The sequence below is a fragment of the Myotis yumanensis genome, unplaced genomic scaffold (assembly GCF_028538775.1).
Source record: "Myotis yumanensis isolate MYYU_CA2020_CCGP unplaced genomic scaffold, mMyoYum1.0.hap1 SCAF_8, whole genome shotgun sequence".
Classification (NCBI taxonomy): Eukaryota; Metazoa; Chordata; class Mammalia; order Chiroptera; family Vespertilionidae; genus Myotis; species Myotis yumanensis.
In genome coordinates, this window is record NW_027223759.1 from 44,347,385 (window position 1) to 44,365,249 (window position 17,865).

General features: G+C 38.7%; 1 protein-coding gene across 4 annotated transcripts in view; it reads right to left on the bottom strand.

The window, feature by feature from the left end:
* Positions 1 to 17,865, bottom strand: part of MAP3K20 (mitogen-activated protein kinase kinase kinase 20) — a 143,891-nt gene that overhangs the window by 37,714 nt on the left and 88,312 nt on the right. For 3 of the 4 annotated variants that reach the window (XM_070422739.1, XM_070422738.1, XM_070422737.1), the window contains 2 exons: positions 17,554 to 17,660; positions 9,487 to 9,622 (listed from right to left, as the gene is read on the bottom strand). In XM_070422739.1, the coding sequence (XP_070278840.1) occupies positions 9,487 to 9,622; positions 17,554 to 17,660 (243 nt within the window). Of the gene's footprint in view, positions 1 to 326; positions 5,676 to 9,486; positions 9,623 to 17,553; positions 17,661 to 17,865 lie in introns of those variants that run through there. The other variant, XM_070422740.1, reaches the window with a different exon arrangement.

Genomic DNA, 17,865 nt, shown 5'->3' on the forward strand with positions numbered 1-17,865 from the left:
GAGAGGAGGCACTGCTGCAGGACAGCTTGGTTTTGGCAGGACCGGGGATGAGAGTGAATGATCTCCAGCCACACAGCGGCATCCTGTCTCCTTTATGTGTTCTGTGCCTTGTTAACATGTCAGTGTAGGTGCTGAGGGTGCGTTTCAAGCCTTCCTGTCTCTCTTGGGGGATAAGAAAAAAAATCCACCTGTGACTGAACCCCGTCCCTTTACAAATTCATACACTCCACCTGATTTCAGGAGAGAAAAGCTCACACCCATGTGAATGCGTGTGACTTCAAAGGACGTCGGAGTCTAAGATGTGATATACACAGTAACACGTAACAAAGGGTTTACTGTCAAAACGTTTATTGTAAAATGGAGTCTTAGAACAAAGGAAAGCAGAGTTCACATCAAAATGAAATTTACGACACCAGCTTGGATTTCTAAATACATTGTGGACTTTGTGCCGGAATATCAAATTCCAACGATGAAGTCAATAACTGAGTAGTCTTACCACACAAGAGTAAAATTTAATCTTCCATACAAACATTACACAAGATTTTGGCATAGGACTTCCTCAGAATAACATTGCAGTAGAATAATTGAGAAAAAAAATTGTTAAAAAAACAAACAAAAACAAACCCCCAAAACAGTAAAGTGATAATGCCATCTATTCAAAGCTCACACTCAAAGAATATAAATATTTTCTATTATTTAGTACAAAATTTTAAAACAGTGTAAAAGCAATATGTGCAGTGTATTGTATCTGACATGAAACGATATATTATTCTGCACACGATGTAAAATAATTAATGGAGGTGCTTGAAACTCTACTTTGAAGTAAATAATCACATGCCAGAAAGCTCCTCACAGGCAACAGAATGCAAATAAGTTGGAATCAGAGAAAACGTGGCTAGTCCTCCAGATTTCCTGGTAGACACTCATTGTCATCACAGAAATGCTGCCTCTAGAGCCGCCAGGCGATGCCCCAGTCAAAGCACTGAACATCTAAGCAGGAAACCAGTCTTACTCAAAATCAGTAAAAGGCACCTGATTATAGAAACATGTCTGCTCTGTTACATACGTGGTTTGGTGAGACTGCTAATTTCAAAAGGCTGCAGCAAGGTTAGTGTATCACGACAATCGACAGTATCAGTATTTAACTCTGAATAAGTTTTAAAGTGACCTTTCACGAAATTCCTACCACTCCAATGAAAACTCAGAAAGTAAAGTTATCCTAGTGCTCCAGAAGTCCTTCTGGAACTCTCCCAACCTTCTCCCACCCGCAATTCCTTGATTTTAATGGGGTTCAAGATGGCATGCTTCAGCTGGTGTTAAGGTCTAACTAATCTGCTGCCTGTTAAAGATCGCTGGCCAAACCCAGCCTTCAACAGTTCGACAGCTTCGAAAACAAGAGGGCCACGTGCCTGCAACCTCTTGCCATTGGTTACTTACATAAAATATTACATTGTGATTGGTGGGAAAAGGGCCCTTTTAAACGAAGCCGGCCATTTTGCAGAACTGTAGCTACCTCAGTGATGTTTTCCTCTAGTTATTGTGGCGTTGGGGTAACAGGAGAGTAAACCTAGCTGTTTCATAAAGTTTCCACCAGCATTCTTATGGGGAAAGAACCCATTCCCACAAGTGGAGATTTAAGATAAATGCCACAAACCTACAAAATTCAGATTGCATAGCTGAAATTCTGAAAATGCATCTTTTGACTCAGGTGATTTTGTTTGGGGTAAAAAGATTAGACATGGAACTCTAAAACTGCCAGGTTTAGCAAGTTTCTCAGTGGAGGAAGGGACGATGGAATTATCTACTGGGTGTAACTGTCCCTGGCATTCGGGATGTTACCATTTTTGGCACTGGGCACTAAATATACCCCAGTCACATGACACCCAGCACTCCCAATCACCCTCAGGTGACAGCACTACTTCAGCTGAGAACCACCAGTAGGTGCCATCAAATTCTACAGGATCACCTTTATGGGTAAAGGGAAAAAGATGAAAGAGTAATATGCTCTCAGTTGTATGGCTCCAACAATTATTACTACAATTCAGAGTTTCAATTCTCATTTTGAATCTTCAAATTTATGTTTCTTTCTCTTACAAGTGTACATTTTTGTAAGTCAAATAATTGGAAATGGAGCAAACACCAATAACTTGCCATTTCAAAAACTGATCTGAAAAGGGTATTAATTAGAAGCTGCACAATTAACATTAGATTAGATTTTCTCCATATGGCTAATAACTTTATAAAATTAATAAAACGAATAATAGAGTCTAAAGTCTTCTCATCTTCACAGAGTGAGACTACTTTAAAATCCCGCTTATATGGTTTGGGTTTCTGGAATGTTGGAAACCCTAGGAAGATGTTGCTTTGGAACAGAATGTAGAATAGCCAGTGCCATATGGTAACTACCTGCAGCCTAATTCTCGGGGGAGAACAGTTTCAAGCTTGATCCTGAGGGGTTCAACCTGCTGGATCCCGAGTCCTTGCTGTTTCTTGATGGCAGAGGACTGAGTTATGACCATCTTTGGAATATTGGTGGGAAATGGCAGCAGGTGAAAGAGTAACGAATATTACCTAATTAATGGTAAATCAGGGTCTGGTATGGAGTCCTATTACCTTCTCGTTTGGCCCCACTTGGCTGTTTTTACTAATGCAGCAAAACTTTGTGTGTAATCATAATAGATTTACACGTAAAGCCAAAAAAGTCAGTTTCATTAAGTTCATCTGTTCTAAATTTATTGCTGATTATTCCTAAATAAGGGGCAAGGTTTACATTCTTCCATGAAGTGCACAGATCCCAAATTTAGCCCATCGAGAGTCCCTTGTCAGCGAGGCCTTTCCTGACCAGACATTAAAAAACCTCAACACTCCCCATGGGCCTATCCTCAATCCCTGTTCATTTTACAGCATGCACTTACCAAACATTCCCATTCTATACGATGTATTAGTGTTGTTTATTGCTGCTCTCTGCTCTCTAGCACGTAAGCTCCACACGTGCAAAGGTTTTTTGTCTAGCTGCTCCCTAGAACAGCACCTGGCACAGAGAAGGGGCTCAGTGAGTATCTGTGGATGGATGACTATCTTTGCCTGGTAAAACGTGCAAGAGGCTTTTAAACTACCGTCTTTGGCTCTCTCCTTCAGGTTGCTAAGCCACAGTGTCCGAAGGCATGCTGGGAAGTCAAGAGTTGAAAACCGTCCCTTCTGCTCCACTCCAAGACTTTCTGCTTGAGCGGCTTGGCTTGAGTCAGGGAGCGACAGGATGCTTGTTGAAGTGTGTGCCCATTAGTCACCAGCACTCTATTGTGGTGTGCGTATATCAGAATGGGTATGTGAGAACCCCCTTTCCAGGTGAAAGCTTACCTATTCTTTCTGTATTTACCTAGTCTGTGGGTGGTAGCTTCAAAGAGCAACAGGATTAATCTATAGCTCACACTCTTTCCGGAAAGCAATCAATATTTAATTTCATTTCATACTAAATAAATATCACTTAAAGTCGATAGTTTTCCAGAAGGTTACTGAAACCATTTATTTTTTATTGTCTTTTCACTGGAATAATTACAGCGGCTAACATTAACTGTCCATTTACTATGGGCCTGGTTACTTAAGTGCTTTACATGTATTATTTAATAATAATAATAATAATAATAATAATAACAATCCTCACAAAAATTCTTTAAAATAGATCCTATTATCATTCCCATGTTAGAGATGAGCAAACAGACACACAGAGGTTAAATAATTTGCCCAAGATTGTACAGCAAGTGGACGCAGGGCTTTGAATCATGATCTGACTTCATATCCCTCTCTTTATCACTCTACTTATATAGGCTGTTCTACATCTTGCACGCAGACCATTTTATTCGTTATTTTTCTCCAAACAAAGCTGGAACAGTGTACTGATCATTTTGTGGTATTTTTCAGCTTTTAATGGGGATTAGAAGCACGCCATGCTTCAAATTCCAAGAGGCTTTTTATGATCAAATATACTTGGAAATAGGATTAGATAGTATCTGTGATGATATCCTTTCTTAAGTCTTCCATAAAAAGAATCACCAAAAGTGCTTTGATTTAATAGTCAAATGAACAGCACTGCTCTCTAATTTAGGCTGGAAAAAAAAGTCTTTGTTCTTTTGCCTTTTTAAAAAAATATAACTATAAATGTTCTGTAGTTTTTTTTTTTTAAACAGTGTTTTATAGTTTAAAAAAGGTTTAACAAATAGGTGGTAACATTCAGAGACGATCTCCAGGTTTTTACAGCTGCGCCTGCATCTACTTCTCTTCAACTCCAGCATCACTTAGGGTTCAAAACAGACAGCCCCGAAGGCCCTGTCTTCGCACTTTTGCACTTTTGCCTAAGTAGTGAGGACTTATCTTTGCCATTCCTTTTATAATATTTATTTCCTTCTTTAAAAAATCTGTACATATATTTAGGATCCAAGATTATCAGGCCCCTCTGGAAAACAAACACGCATACGCCCTTACCGGCAGTGCAGGGCAGACCTGTGTCAACACACTGCCTGCAAGGGTCCCTAAGACCATATCCCTGTCTGCACACAGGAGAAGGTGAGCCTTAGATGACAGTTGTTCAGAAGCTTCCAGGGCTAGCACTGGTTTGAAAGCCTGTGACATGTGCTGCTGTTTACAGAAGAGAGTATTTCTCCTTCGAATGTACTATGGAGAACATCTCTCAGGTCTCACTTGGACTAGTTGTGCTATTAAGTTTTGAAAGTTCTCGGCATATAGGTATTTCTGAGGAAGTATTTGTTAAACCTTTCATTTCAATTTTTTTATTGTTGGATTTTGTAGTCACTGCCAATTATTTCTGACAGGACAGTGTATCGCCTTAAGAAAAAAAAAAGTAGTATGTTACAAGAAATGAAGTGTCAAAAAAGATTACGAGTTAAGAGTGCTTGTTCAAAACGTAAGTTTTCCTAGGCAACTGAATAAACGAAATCAAATAAAATAAAATACAAGCTGTAAAGTATTCATTAAATTAAAAAAAGCCAGAATGTCATTAGTTAAAAATCCTATATTGTATATGGAATCACAAGTTTCTATAATCAGGCACCACATTTGCTGATTCATATGCCTTTTTGGCTTGATTTCCCCCACCCCCATTTTTCTATAAGCAAAAACAAATCAAAAGTAAAATCAATAAAGAAATGACTGTTATAGAAATGCAATTGGCCTACAAATACTTGGTTTTCTACCTCCTTCCTGGCTTTTGTACAGACTGAGATAACAAGTTTATTTTCTTTTTCCAAACATTTTCAATTTTGTTACTTTGCTTTCTGCTTTCATTCACTATTATTATCCATGTCATTATCCTCCTCATCACCGTCATCATCATCATCGTCACCTTCTGACAAGTCAAAATCACTGAACCCCAGGGCCATGTTGACCTTCTTCCCCTTTCTCTTAGATGTGGTTTTAGAAGAATTCTGCTTGGCTTGCATGTTTATCTGCATCCCAGAATGCAGCACAGCTCCTGCTTTGTTCATTGAGAAGATATCCCCAAAGCCCATCAGCATCATGGCCTGCAGGCTTTGGTTCATGCCATGGCCCTCCCCGTTACTTGTTGCCGTGATCTGACATGACATCTCTGCACTGTTTGACTCCTCTGTCTTAGATTCAAAGTAAGACTCCTCAGACATTCTTGCAGCAAGAGGCAAGAGAAGCTATCACAAGGGAAGAGAGGACAGAAGTAAAAAGAGAAATTAGGATCAATTTAAACAAAGGAAAACAGATACCACAAAATTAGCGGGCACTGCACAGAAGGTACATGATTAGGGAAGTAAATGAATCCAGGGAATTATGGGAGAATTTATTTATTGGCATGTTTGGCTGCAGGAGATTTGCCATAATTTATAAATGACAGAATCAATCACAACCCAAAGTTTGCAAAGCACTGTCGGAAGCCAAATTTCAAATGGGAAGGAAGTTGCACATTTTAAGCCTTCATTTTGCTTAAAACAAAATAGTTTTTAGGATTTCTCTTAATTTTTCCCAATTTCACTTTCATCGGAGAAACATTAGTTAACTAGTATATTAAAAAAGAAATTAAATGGAGATGAAATCTCAAGTGAAAAAATCAAGAAACCTTGAACCAAAGAAGAAAAGCTTAGAGGAAGCATGGAAACAGCTCAGCAGTCAATATAGTTCTAAAAAAAAAAAGTGGGTCATTGATTACCCTTTTTTTTCATTAATTACCCTCTTAGCTAAATTAGGATCTGAATCTAAACCAAAAAATGAGGCCAGAATTCACTTGTTTCCATTTATTATTTATTACAACTAGATAAGCTATAATACTAGTTATCTGATTTATGAAACAATTTACTTGTGAACAAATTCTAGATTCTGTCTCTAATAGTTATGTTATAAACAAGTACATAAGTACATGTGAAAATTGGGAGGAAAGGGAATTACTGCTAATTTAGATTGTTACATTTTTTTCTCTATTCTCTACTATGTAAGAATAGAGAATACTAAGAATTTCTTCTTTAGCATGATTTTATTTTTAGGAATTCTTCTTTTCACAATGGATACAGACATTTATTTTTCTACCTTATGTAATTATGTTGAACAGCTAACCTATTCCCATAAATGTTGGTCACATTCATTTTGGGAGTAAAACTGTTTGGCTCTGAAAAGTGTTACTGCCTCTTTTCTTAAGCAAATTAAGGCTTATATTTTTGGTGATGTTTAAACATGGGTAAATTTATGATAATGTACAAATATATCACTGTGGGGTGACCTTTACCTTCTGGGTGTAAATATGCATTTGGGGGCCAATTTCCTAACTTTTAAATTAAAATTGGAGTTGAGTTTTTAAAAAATTCTACTCTATGAAGAAAAGACTTCTGAAGTTGTTAGTTCAAAAAGAATTTCATCTAATTCTTCTATAGAAAACAATGGCTTTAGATCCTTTAACACTGGAAACAGGATATTATTTTCCTTGTAGTCAAATTTCCCAGCTTCGCAAATTTGTTTTCAGTTGTTAGATGCTCTTGGGAAATTCTTTGTTGCTTGTTTATTTTATTATTTTATGGGTCCTTCCTCACATTATATTAAGATCTTAATAAATGTCTCTCAAATAAGCTTTTACTCTTAAAAGAAATAAAGTTTTTTTACATCAAGCTACAATAATATAATAATTATAAAATAAACACTGTTCATATATATATATGTATGGAGAATTCATCTTCCCAAATATCTTTAAGTAATATTTTAATTTCAGGGAAGAAAATAGTGTCCTTCCTCAAAATAAATCCAATAATGCAATTTTAAAGGAGGCATGTCCATTTTAAACTTCTATAATTAAGATGAGGCTACCTACAGGAAACTTAAACCTCCAGCTACTTCCTTTTTAAAAGCTTTATTTTATCCTTCTCTCAGAAACCTCATTTACAGTCATCTAGACACTGGTGTGAGGATTAAAGAAAATACCTACTTATAAAGTACCTGAGCACAAACTTTCTTTCCTTCAGAGACACCAGCTCCAAGCAGAAGAGACATTAAAGGCAAGTATGTAAAGAAAGAAAACTTAGCGCTCACAAGTAAGAAAAGGGGGAGAATCTCGCTGAGATGGTGCTTCATGCTGGCCATTATTAGATGGCAGCCCTCGGAGCAGCTCCTTTACAGAAAGTTTTCTGCGGTTAAGATGCAGCATACAACCTACTGAGCACTCACAGTGTTTCATTCTTCATTACACAACTACGTTACTAATAACAGCAAGAACGTGTGCAAGGCAGCCCATAATTTCTTAGCAAAATGAATGCCAACAAACCAAAGAAAGGTTCTAAAGCATACTCTAAGAGGTGGTTTAAAGTTTGTTCTTACAACGCGACGTTTACAGTCAAGCCATGCAATGCTTTATAGCTGCAGATTTCCATGTACTGGAAAAACACAAACAACTCAAGAAGATGGCCGGGTTTCTGCCTCTCATCCGCTCTGGGAAGAGCAGAGCTCCTTACAGATCCTCGGGCAACGCTTTTTTGACTGCCTGTTGGCATCAATTCAACCAGAACAGGAAACTTCCCTCGACTTCTTTCTCGGGACCCCAGTTACATTCACTGAACTTATAAAATGTGGCACCTTTTTAATGTCCACGATAGTCTGAATGGAGAGCAATTCAGGTTTTACTGTGGGATTCCCTGAATTTTACTTTTCTGAAAAAGTAAAATCCGATAAGAAACATTTACCTTCACTGCATTTTCCCTTTTTTGGATATCAGGTTGCTTTTCCACATAAATGGGAAAAGGAGGCAAACTATTTTATTCTTTAGACACTGGAAAATACTTTGCAATTGAGCACTGATTGCTTAAGGGAGATTAAGACTTTTAAAAATAGGAAAGCTTTTTGAAGATCATGAAGTGAAGGGCATTTATGTATTTTTTTTGGTATAACTGCCATAGCAACTATCAAGAATAAATTTAAAATATATAACAAATGTACTTTTAATCTTACCCTTACTTGCGATTTTAAAGCAGACAAATATGACCCATTAAAAACCTGGAAAAACCAATGATAAATTTATACTTCATTTCCAAAATGATAAATCATTTAAAATAGAAAAGAATGCTGAAATTGGATTAGACTTTAATATAACACAGTGGTTCTCAACCTTGGCTGCACATTAGAATCACCTGGGAATCTTTTTAAAATCCTGATTTCTGGGCCTCATCCTCCGGAAATTCTGTTTCTTTGTTACTAATGTTGTGGCCCCACCCCATAACAAAGAAACAGAATTTCCGGAGGATGAGGCCCAGAAATCAGGATTTTAAAAAGATTCCCAGGTGATTCTAATATGCAGCCAAGGTTGAGAACCACTGATATAACATATCAACATATAAGCTCAAGTAAGTGTATAAATAGCAAAACTCATAAAAAGAATTTTTATTGTCCTTGAATTATAAGGCTTGGAGTAAACCAAGATATTTCCTAGATGTATTAAATATTGGAGGTCTTTTACAGCCCATGATCATAATGCTAAATTGAGTAAGGAACATTAATGCTTGTCATTTATAAGTCATTAAATTATCTCTCTTTTAGAAGAAAAACCTGGTGAGGTTCTGACACATCAAAGACTTTCTTATACTGTGTTTCATTTATAAACTGATGAACTTTAAAGAGTTAAGCAGCATTAAGGCACATGTTCTGGGCAGCTAGCAGATGGTGTGAAAATACATTGGATTTTATTTTTGTAATTCTAATATATGAACACCCTGACAGAATAATAGTTCTTAGGGAAAGAGCCAGAAATAGAGTAAGCTTTTCTTCTACATTTTTGGCATTTTGCAACTGAAATGAGATATGAGTTCTACTTGAGTGTAAGTGTGGGCCTTATAATATGTAAGTGTTAGGCAGGAAGTGAGGAGGTGGCAGTGGGAGGGAGGGAGGGAGGGGAAGAGTTGCCATGCGCCATGCTCAGCGTGTCTTCTATATTTGGGAGGGGGGGTGTGTTAGGTTATCCCTGTGGGGAACACTCACCGGGGTGTTGGACTGCTCGGTTAGTTTTTGCTCCCACATCTTCAGACGTCTTTCTCGTTCTTTGAGCTCCTGCTCTTTAAAGCTGAGGTCACGTTCTAGTTTCTTTAGCCTCTCAAGAGTTGCTTCAATTTCACACCTGCACAGGGATAACTGGTTTAAGTCTCAACTTTGCTCAAGAGTGATTAGGTGGGTCCAGTAGAATGCTTACTCGTAATCAAGGTAAAAAACTAAAACTCATGCTTTTAAACCAAACTGCAAACTCTCAGAGAATAACACATCTTTCATGGCCTTCAAAGTCAATGGGTAGTTTCTAGTTTGGAGAAATAAGCTCAAATACTTTAACAAAGCATTAAGGAGCCAAGGCCATGGCACTGGTGTTCTAGTTTAGCCATTTAATAAATGCTCACATTCCTCTAGTCTAGCTCTCTACAATTTACAAAGGACAATTTATAGATCTTATTCTCACTACAGTCCCAAGAAACAGGTGCTAATCTTAGAGAGAGAGAGAGAGATGGGAAAATGATCCTCATGGTAGGTGATCAATATCACACCATTAGTAAATTCACGTTAGCTTATTCACTGGCTAAGTCAAGTAATCAATTGATTAAACTAACTCTGTTTCCTGAGTTGTAAGGGGTGGTGGTTATGAATGGGTATGATTTATGGGATTCCTAACATCAGGGATTCCGAACTTGCCTGATCCTAATAATTATCTGTGCAGCAGGTTAAAACAAACAAACAAACAAACAAACAAACTCATACAACAAAACTCAGATTCCTAGGATCCTTCCTTAGAGCTCATGATTCAGTAGGGTTGGGTGGGGCCCAGGAATTTATATTACTTAATAAAAGATCCAGATAGTTTTTACCATCAGGCAAGTGTAGGAAATTCTGGGCCATATGTACTCCAAGGTCCTTTTTCACTCTAATAATTTTAAAAGAAAGCCCCCTCCTGAGTCTGTATAGATCGACCAACCTCACCACTCATAGAAATTTGAACCTGGTAAGATGGCTCAATGCATTTTTTTTTCCTCTCTTTCAGGACTACCATGTTTAAGTCTAAACTTATCCTTTGAGAGCTGGATGTTCTTTCCCTTGAGTTTCTGAAGAGCCCATGAGAAAAGTTACAGTAATGAAAAAAAAAAAATAGAGAAAGAAAGAGGGAGGGAGTGAGGGGGAGGAGAGAGAGAGACAGAGAGAGACGGAGGGAGGGAGGGAGAACCCTAGGGACGAAAGGCTGGAGAAGGCACACACAGAGGAGAGGCTGGAAAGAGACGATGTGGAGAGCAGCTGTTGAGTGCTGCCAACAGCTGTTTCCAGGTGCCATTAAGACACACCTGCACGGCAGACTCAGGAATTCTGGCTGAGACCTTGTCTGTGGGAAGTACAAGCCCCCAGATCTAAGTTAATGAATATATGTGACCAAAATCTGCCTTTTTTTATTTCCAGGGAAAATCAGAATAAGTGGACAGCTTATTCCAATGTCCTCGTAGATGAGAACTAAACGAATGCAGACAAAACAATTATGGGCAAATCCCAACTCAGGGAACAGCTATTGAGATGGGTCTAGATTTGCGTCTGACACTTTACTTCCTTGGTGCCATTTGAAAATTAAAAACCAATATAGTAAAGTCACACTATAGACCCCAAGTATGATATCAGACATAAATATTATACCCATTCATAAATCAGTTTGTTTTTATTTCTAAAATAGAGGACTGAGGAGGAAAATCAATGTGGTTCAACTTTCATAACAAAGGAAGAGCCATCTTCAGTCAATGAGAGGGAAAGACAGTAAAACAGCCTGTGCCCCTTGCTGTCCTTGCTTTTGGTGATGTGTCGTTTTGCACCCAAATGCATCTCTTAATGCATTTATGTAACTTTCCTGTTGTAAAAAATATGGTTTACATGTTTTAACTGATGAAAATTACAGTTTTACTCTTAAACAAAACCTAACAAAGGCTGACTGCCAGTGCTATGAATTTTCCATATGCTAAAAACAGGCGATGAAGTATAATTATCTTCTTTATTAGACAGAAACTTCCTTTGAAATAAAAGGTCAATTAGTAAAAAACAGCTTTACTGTATATATATTACATAAGTATATAATGTGTAGATTATATTTATTCTTTTTTTTTTTTTTTTTTTGGTGCCCTTGACTGGAATCAAACCTGGGACCCTTCGGTCCGTAGGCTGACACTCTATCCACTGAGCCAAACCAGCCAGGGCTATATTTATTCTTATGTATTAAATGATGTGTGCTTATACCCAAATAGCAAAGATTAAATTTCTTTGATCTTTGTTTTTAAGAGGCCATGCCCCAGGGAGAGTATTTGATCACAAGTCAGACCACAACCCAGAGTGCTTTGCCGACACAGAGATCTGAGTGCTCCTTCACACACCACCCGGCTCACGGAGCACAGACTCCCACAGGCCGCAGAGACCCCATGGGGCAATGAAAACCGAGACAGGATGACATAGTTTCTGTTCCTATGCTCACTGCCACTATTGCTAGTAAGTCAACCGAGGAGAAACAAGCTGAAGGTGTGATGAGCAAGAGCCGTAGACAGGATTTATTTCCTGTCATTCATTAGGTCAAAGGAAAGAACATAGTTAAGGTGGTTTTTAATAACCTCGCTTTAAAAAGAATTCCAGCATAATCATTTAACTTTCTAAAACTGGATAGGTGTTTCATCTGGTCTTTGGGTAGCGGAAGCTCAACCAGAAAACAAGCATTTGCCAGAAACACCAGAGAAGGACTGGAATCTGACTTCACTGTGACTCTGATTTTCAATACACGCTTTGGACAACAGCCGCATGGTTTCAGACACCAGACCAAGTGGGGGTGGGGGGGGGGAGGGGAGAGAGAGGAGTGGTCTGATGTGTTGTCTTCTGAAACACCCAGATCAGTGGTCGGCAAACTGCGGCTCGCAAGCCACATGCGGCTCTTTGGCCCCTTGAGTGTGGCTCTTCCACAAAATACCGACTTCTGCGCATGGGCCACGAAGTTTCAATCGCACTGTACGTGCGAGCCCGCACATGGTATTTTGTGGAAGAGCCACACTCAAGAGGTCAAAGAGCCGCATGTGGCTCGCGAGCCGCAGTTTGCCGACCACTGACCCAGATGATGACAAAACATTTAATTCTTTTCACCACTTGGTATACTGAGTGAAATAGTTGTTTTACGTTATTCAAACCAATCATGCCCTGTCATATTTCTCTTCTCTAAAAAGGAGCCCGGTCAAGGGAACACTGCACACTAATAAGTGGATGGCGTGACACTGGCCACAGTCCCAGAACAGTACTGCACGCGTGTGCTACTGCAGGCCTGGGGATCAGATCACCTGGGTTCCTCTACTGCAGTGGTTCTCAACCTTCTGGCCCCTTAAATGCAGTTCCTCATGTTGTGACCCAACCATAAAATTATTTCCGTTGCTACTTCATAACTGTAGTGTTGCTACTGTTATGACTCATAATGTAAATATCTGGTATGCAGATGGTCTCAGGCGACCCCTGTGAAAGGGTCGTTCGACCACCAAAGCGGTCGCGACCCACAGGTTGAGAACTGCTGCTCTACTGGATCCATCTCATACGACGTGATTTTGGCAGGTTACCCAATCTGTCCAGGCCTCGGTTTTTGCATCTGTGATGTCAGGGTTGATATGTGGATTAAAAAAGATAATCTGAAAAAAGTATAACTATCTAGTAAGAATGTAATACATGACAGCTGTGCTTATTATTGTAATTCTACTTAATATATTACTCCCCATGTTTTTAACCAATGCCCAAGTTCAGATAAAACAGCTCTGCTGTGTCTCAGACAGTGGTTTAGTGGTCCAGGTAACGATCTATATTCTCTCAGCTCTCAGGATTAACTCATTCCTGAAAGATAGCCAATGAGGCAGCCCTCTAGGCAACTACTGTATTCACCTTTTACTAAAATACAATAATGTTTTACCAATTTTATTCCCCTCATCTTTTCATTTTGAAGCATTTAAAACATTAAATTTATTATTTAGCTAATCCAGGTTTATCGTAGAAAACATTAAAGATAAACAAATAGAAAACATTCTTCCATAATCTTATTACCCAATGATAACAATGACCTTTTGATATTTTTTCTATGTACACACAAATATACATATAAACATATGTTTATTTTACAAAAATGGAATCACTCCAAACATACTGGATTGTAGCCTCTATTTTAAAATAATTTTATCAGATCTCTGTTATCATGAATTTCTCTATACTATTCTGTGAATGGAGATACTGTAACTTTTAAAAACCACAAATAAACAATAAAAGCAAAATGAATCTCCTTTTTATTGCACTTTATGCCATTTTCAGTTTTATGATTCTAAGGATAGAGGTGTCCTACATTCTTGCATAATCTTCTCATTCATTTTTTTAGGAATACCTTCTTTGGAAAGGTAGTATTTTTGTCACCAGCAATGCATGAGAAAATTCATAACACTGGGTATTTTCATGATATATATTTTTGCTAATCTGAGAAGCGAATTATGTTCCCTTATGTTTATTTACTTGATTGCTAAATGAGCTTGAATATATTTCATATGTTTCTTGGCCATTGGGTTTCTTTTTTTGGGAACTGCCTTTTTGTGTCCTTTAGTATGATAGTAAATAGTATGATACTATTCTCAAAATAGTAATAATTATTTGTATACTTATACTTCATAGTTCAACACTGGGCATTCCATGTGCATTGGGACTGATCTGTTCATCACCAAATCCAATACCTAGAAGGGCACCTTGCCCCAGCCAAAGTTCAACAAATATTTGAGTGAATGCATGTAAGAACATATTTGTCGTGGCAAACAAATTAACTTGCATATTTATATTCTCTTGTGCAATACCATACTGTCTTTTTATATTATTAGCACCATTGCATTCTCTTCCCCAAACAGTTATTGAGCAACTGCTATGGTCAAGGCACCTTCTAGATGCTGTAGGTACAGTAATAAACCTGATCCACTTTAGCCAATGACACACACATTAAATAAACTGTAAATTACTTATTAATTGCAATAGCAGTCATACGCTATGAAGGAGATGTTCTCCGAGCACATAAAATGGAGCCTCATATAGTCTGGGGCCAGGAAATACTTCTTAAAAGTCATGTTATTTTAGCTGCTCTCTGTCATTAGAGTTGATGTTTTAAACAGGGGTGAGCTTTATTTATTTTTATATTTTTAAGTTAAAAAATTTTTAAAATATTTTAATTGATTTCAGAGAGGAAGGGAGAGGGAGAGAAACATCAATGATGAGAGAGAATCATTGACCAGCTAGATTAGGTTGCACGCCCCCTACTGGGGATTGAGCCTGCAACCCGGCCATGTGCCCTGACTGGGAATCAAGCCCTTACCTCTTAGTTCATAGGTCAATGCTCAACCACTGAGCCATACCAGCCGGGGTTAAGTTACATTTTTAATGAAGTACAATATACATACAGAAAAGTGTACATATCCGAAAAATACAACAAAATAAATTCTCACAAAGTGAACACACCTGTATAACCAGCACCCAGATGAAGAAATAGAATATCATCAGCTCTCAGAAGCTCTTTATGCCCCTGCCAGCCACCACCCACACCCTAAAGGTGACTTTACAACAGCCTATGGATAGACAGTATTTTCTGTAACCATTCCCTATTTTTCTAATGCTGGACCTTGAAGATGCCTTTTTATGTATTTACTAGAGGCCCGATGCATGAAATTCATGCAAGAGTAGGCCTTCCTTCCCCTGGCTGCCCTCACCGACTTCCCTCTGGCACCTGGGACCTGGGCTTCCCTCACAGCCCTAGCTTCATCTGGAAGGTCATCCGGAAGGACGTCTGATCTAATTAGTATATTATGCTTTTATTATTATAGATTATTTTTTTAAAATATATTTTTATTGTTTTCAGAGAGGAAGGGGGGGGGAGAGAGAGAGAGAGAGAGAGAGAGAGAGAGAGAGAGAAACATCAATGAATAATTGATTGGCTGCCTCCTGCATGCCCCCTAATGGGGATTGAGCCTGCAACTGGGCATGTGCTCTCGACCGGAATCAAACTCAGGACTCTTCGGTCCACAGGCTGATGCTCCATCCACTGAGCCAAACTGGCTAGGGCTGAAGATGCCTTTTTTAAAAAAAATGTTTTTATTGATTTCAGAGAGAAAGGGAGAGAGATAGAGAGATAGAAACATCAATAATGAAAGAGAATCATCAATTGGCTGCCTCCTGCATGTCCCCTACTGGGGATCAAGCCCACAACCCCAGACGTGTGCACTGACTGGGAATCGAACCGTGACATCCTGGTTCATGGGTCCACGCCCAACCACTGAGCCACACTAGTGAGGCTTGAAGATGCTTTTTATTTTTAACTGTAAAACCCTTTGGGCATATGTCTTTGTCCACATCTCTACTTCCTTAGAATAGATTCCCAGAGATGGAATTTCTCTGACAAATGGTATGAAAAATTTAAAGGTTCCTGATCCTAATTGATTTCTGGGAAGGCTGTATCAGTTTACAATCCTGCCAGCCATGTGTGAGAGTGCCTGCCTCACAGTCCATATACGTGGAGGAATAGCAGTGCTTTTAAGTAACCTTCACCAGTTTGATAGGTAAAATATTATTATCTACTTCATATACTGTGAATGTTATAAACAGGGATGAATTTTAAACAAAACAAACTATATTTTGCAAGAACTCTGAGGGAGGAAGAACCATGCACCTCCTGAGGGACTGAAAGCCAGAAATAAAGGATAGACGATGCCCTTCAGATGAGGCTGGGGGGCCAGAGTAAAGTGAGTCTCATGAGTCTTACTAAGTATTTTGGCTTCTGTCCTAGAGTACTGGGCACCCCTTTATATGGACTTACTATTTTGTATATTTGTGCTGAACTCTTATTGTAGGAAAAAAATATTAATTTTACATGTTTTGTTAATTATTTCAGCCCAGAACCAAAACCTTTGTGCCTAGACTAGAGCGACAGTATTACTTTTGTGTCCCTAAATAAAAATTCATTTAACTCGCTGGCCTTTGATAAAGATTTCAAAAGAATAAAAATAAATAAAGTTATTGTAAAACACCAACCGAACAGCCCAAAAACATGTCTAAGAACAGGAGAAAACAACTTCATCGTTTTCAAAGCACATGCAGTATTCACTTGGCATCAGCAGGTGGCGCAAGGCGTCTCATTACCGCCTGGGCTCTCGGGAGCAGAGAGGCAGTTACTTAAGCCTCTGCTGACTCAGGGAGGAATGTCCGCTCCCAAACATGCTATTTATATTCGAGCATCATGTGACCTGGCTCAAATGTCTCATCCCAGGCTTGCTTCCCCCACTCACAATACCATTTTCTCATTCCTGAACTTGTTTTACACTTGACACAATTGAATAGGATTTATAACATCTAAAGTTTTCTTTCAAAAGTGTTTTTATAGTCTATAGTCTCCCTACCTTCTCCATCAACATAGAGTGCTCTCTGCAAATTTCCAGGCAAACAGTATTTTTATTTCTCACTGGACAGAGGCCAAAGCTTCCACCACAGAGTGTACACAGAGAAATGTAACTAACTGTCCTGTGTCTCAGAAGATATGATTTCAATAGTCTTTCACATACACAACAAGCTCAGAGGGGAACTCTCATTTTTGCTTACATATGAAATGGGAGACTTATTAGATCTCCAGAAATTTTTAACACAAAAAGAAAACAAGCCTAGTTAGTGTGGCTCAAGTGATTGAGCATCAACCTATGAACCAGGAGGTCACGGTTCGATTCTCTGCAGGGCACCTGTCCAGGTTGTGGGCTTGATCCCTAGTTTGGGGGGGGGGGGGGGGGCGGTGCAGAAGGCAACAGAACAATGATTCTCTCTCATCATTGATGTTTCTATCTCTCCCTCTCTCTCTGAAATCAATAAAAATATTAAAAGCAAAATAAAAAGCCGCAGTTTCTAAGCTATTCTTAGAAATCAGGATTGTCATCTAGTTTTCTGGTTCTCTTCTTTGCTTCAGTAAGTCCTGGTCCTTGAAGCCAGGGGAGGTGCCTGCTGAGCAGGACTACCTACCTCCACTCCGCCTTGTTGTGCAGGAATGAGTTACACTGGTCGGGAAGGTTAGTGTCATTTGACATGGACTCCAGAATTGAAATGATTTGCTTGAAAGACGGCCGTTTCTGAAGAAGAGAAAATAAATAACCACTTGTTAGAAATTCAGATAGATCTTCAAGAGAAAATCTATAAGCACAGAAGACGTTCAACTTATCATGACAAAATAAAATAGGATGTAAAGTCCTAATTTAGTCAGTTTACAATCGCCAGACCACTCAGGTTTAGGGAACTGTATCCCTTATTTTCAATCAATTATTCATAAGGATAGAC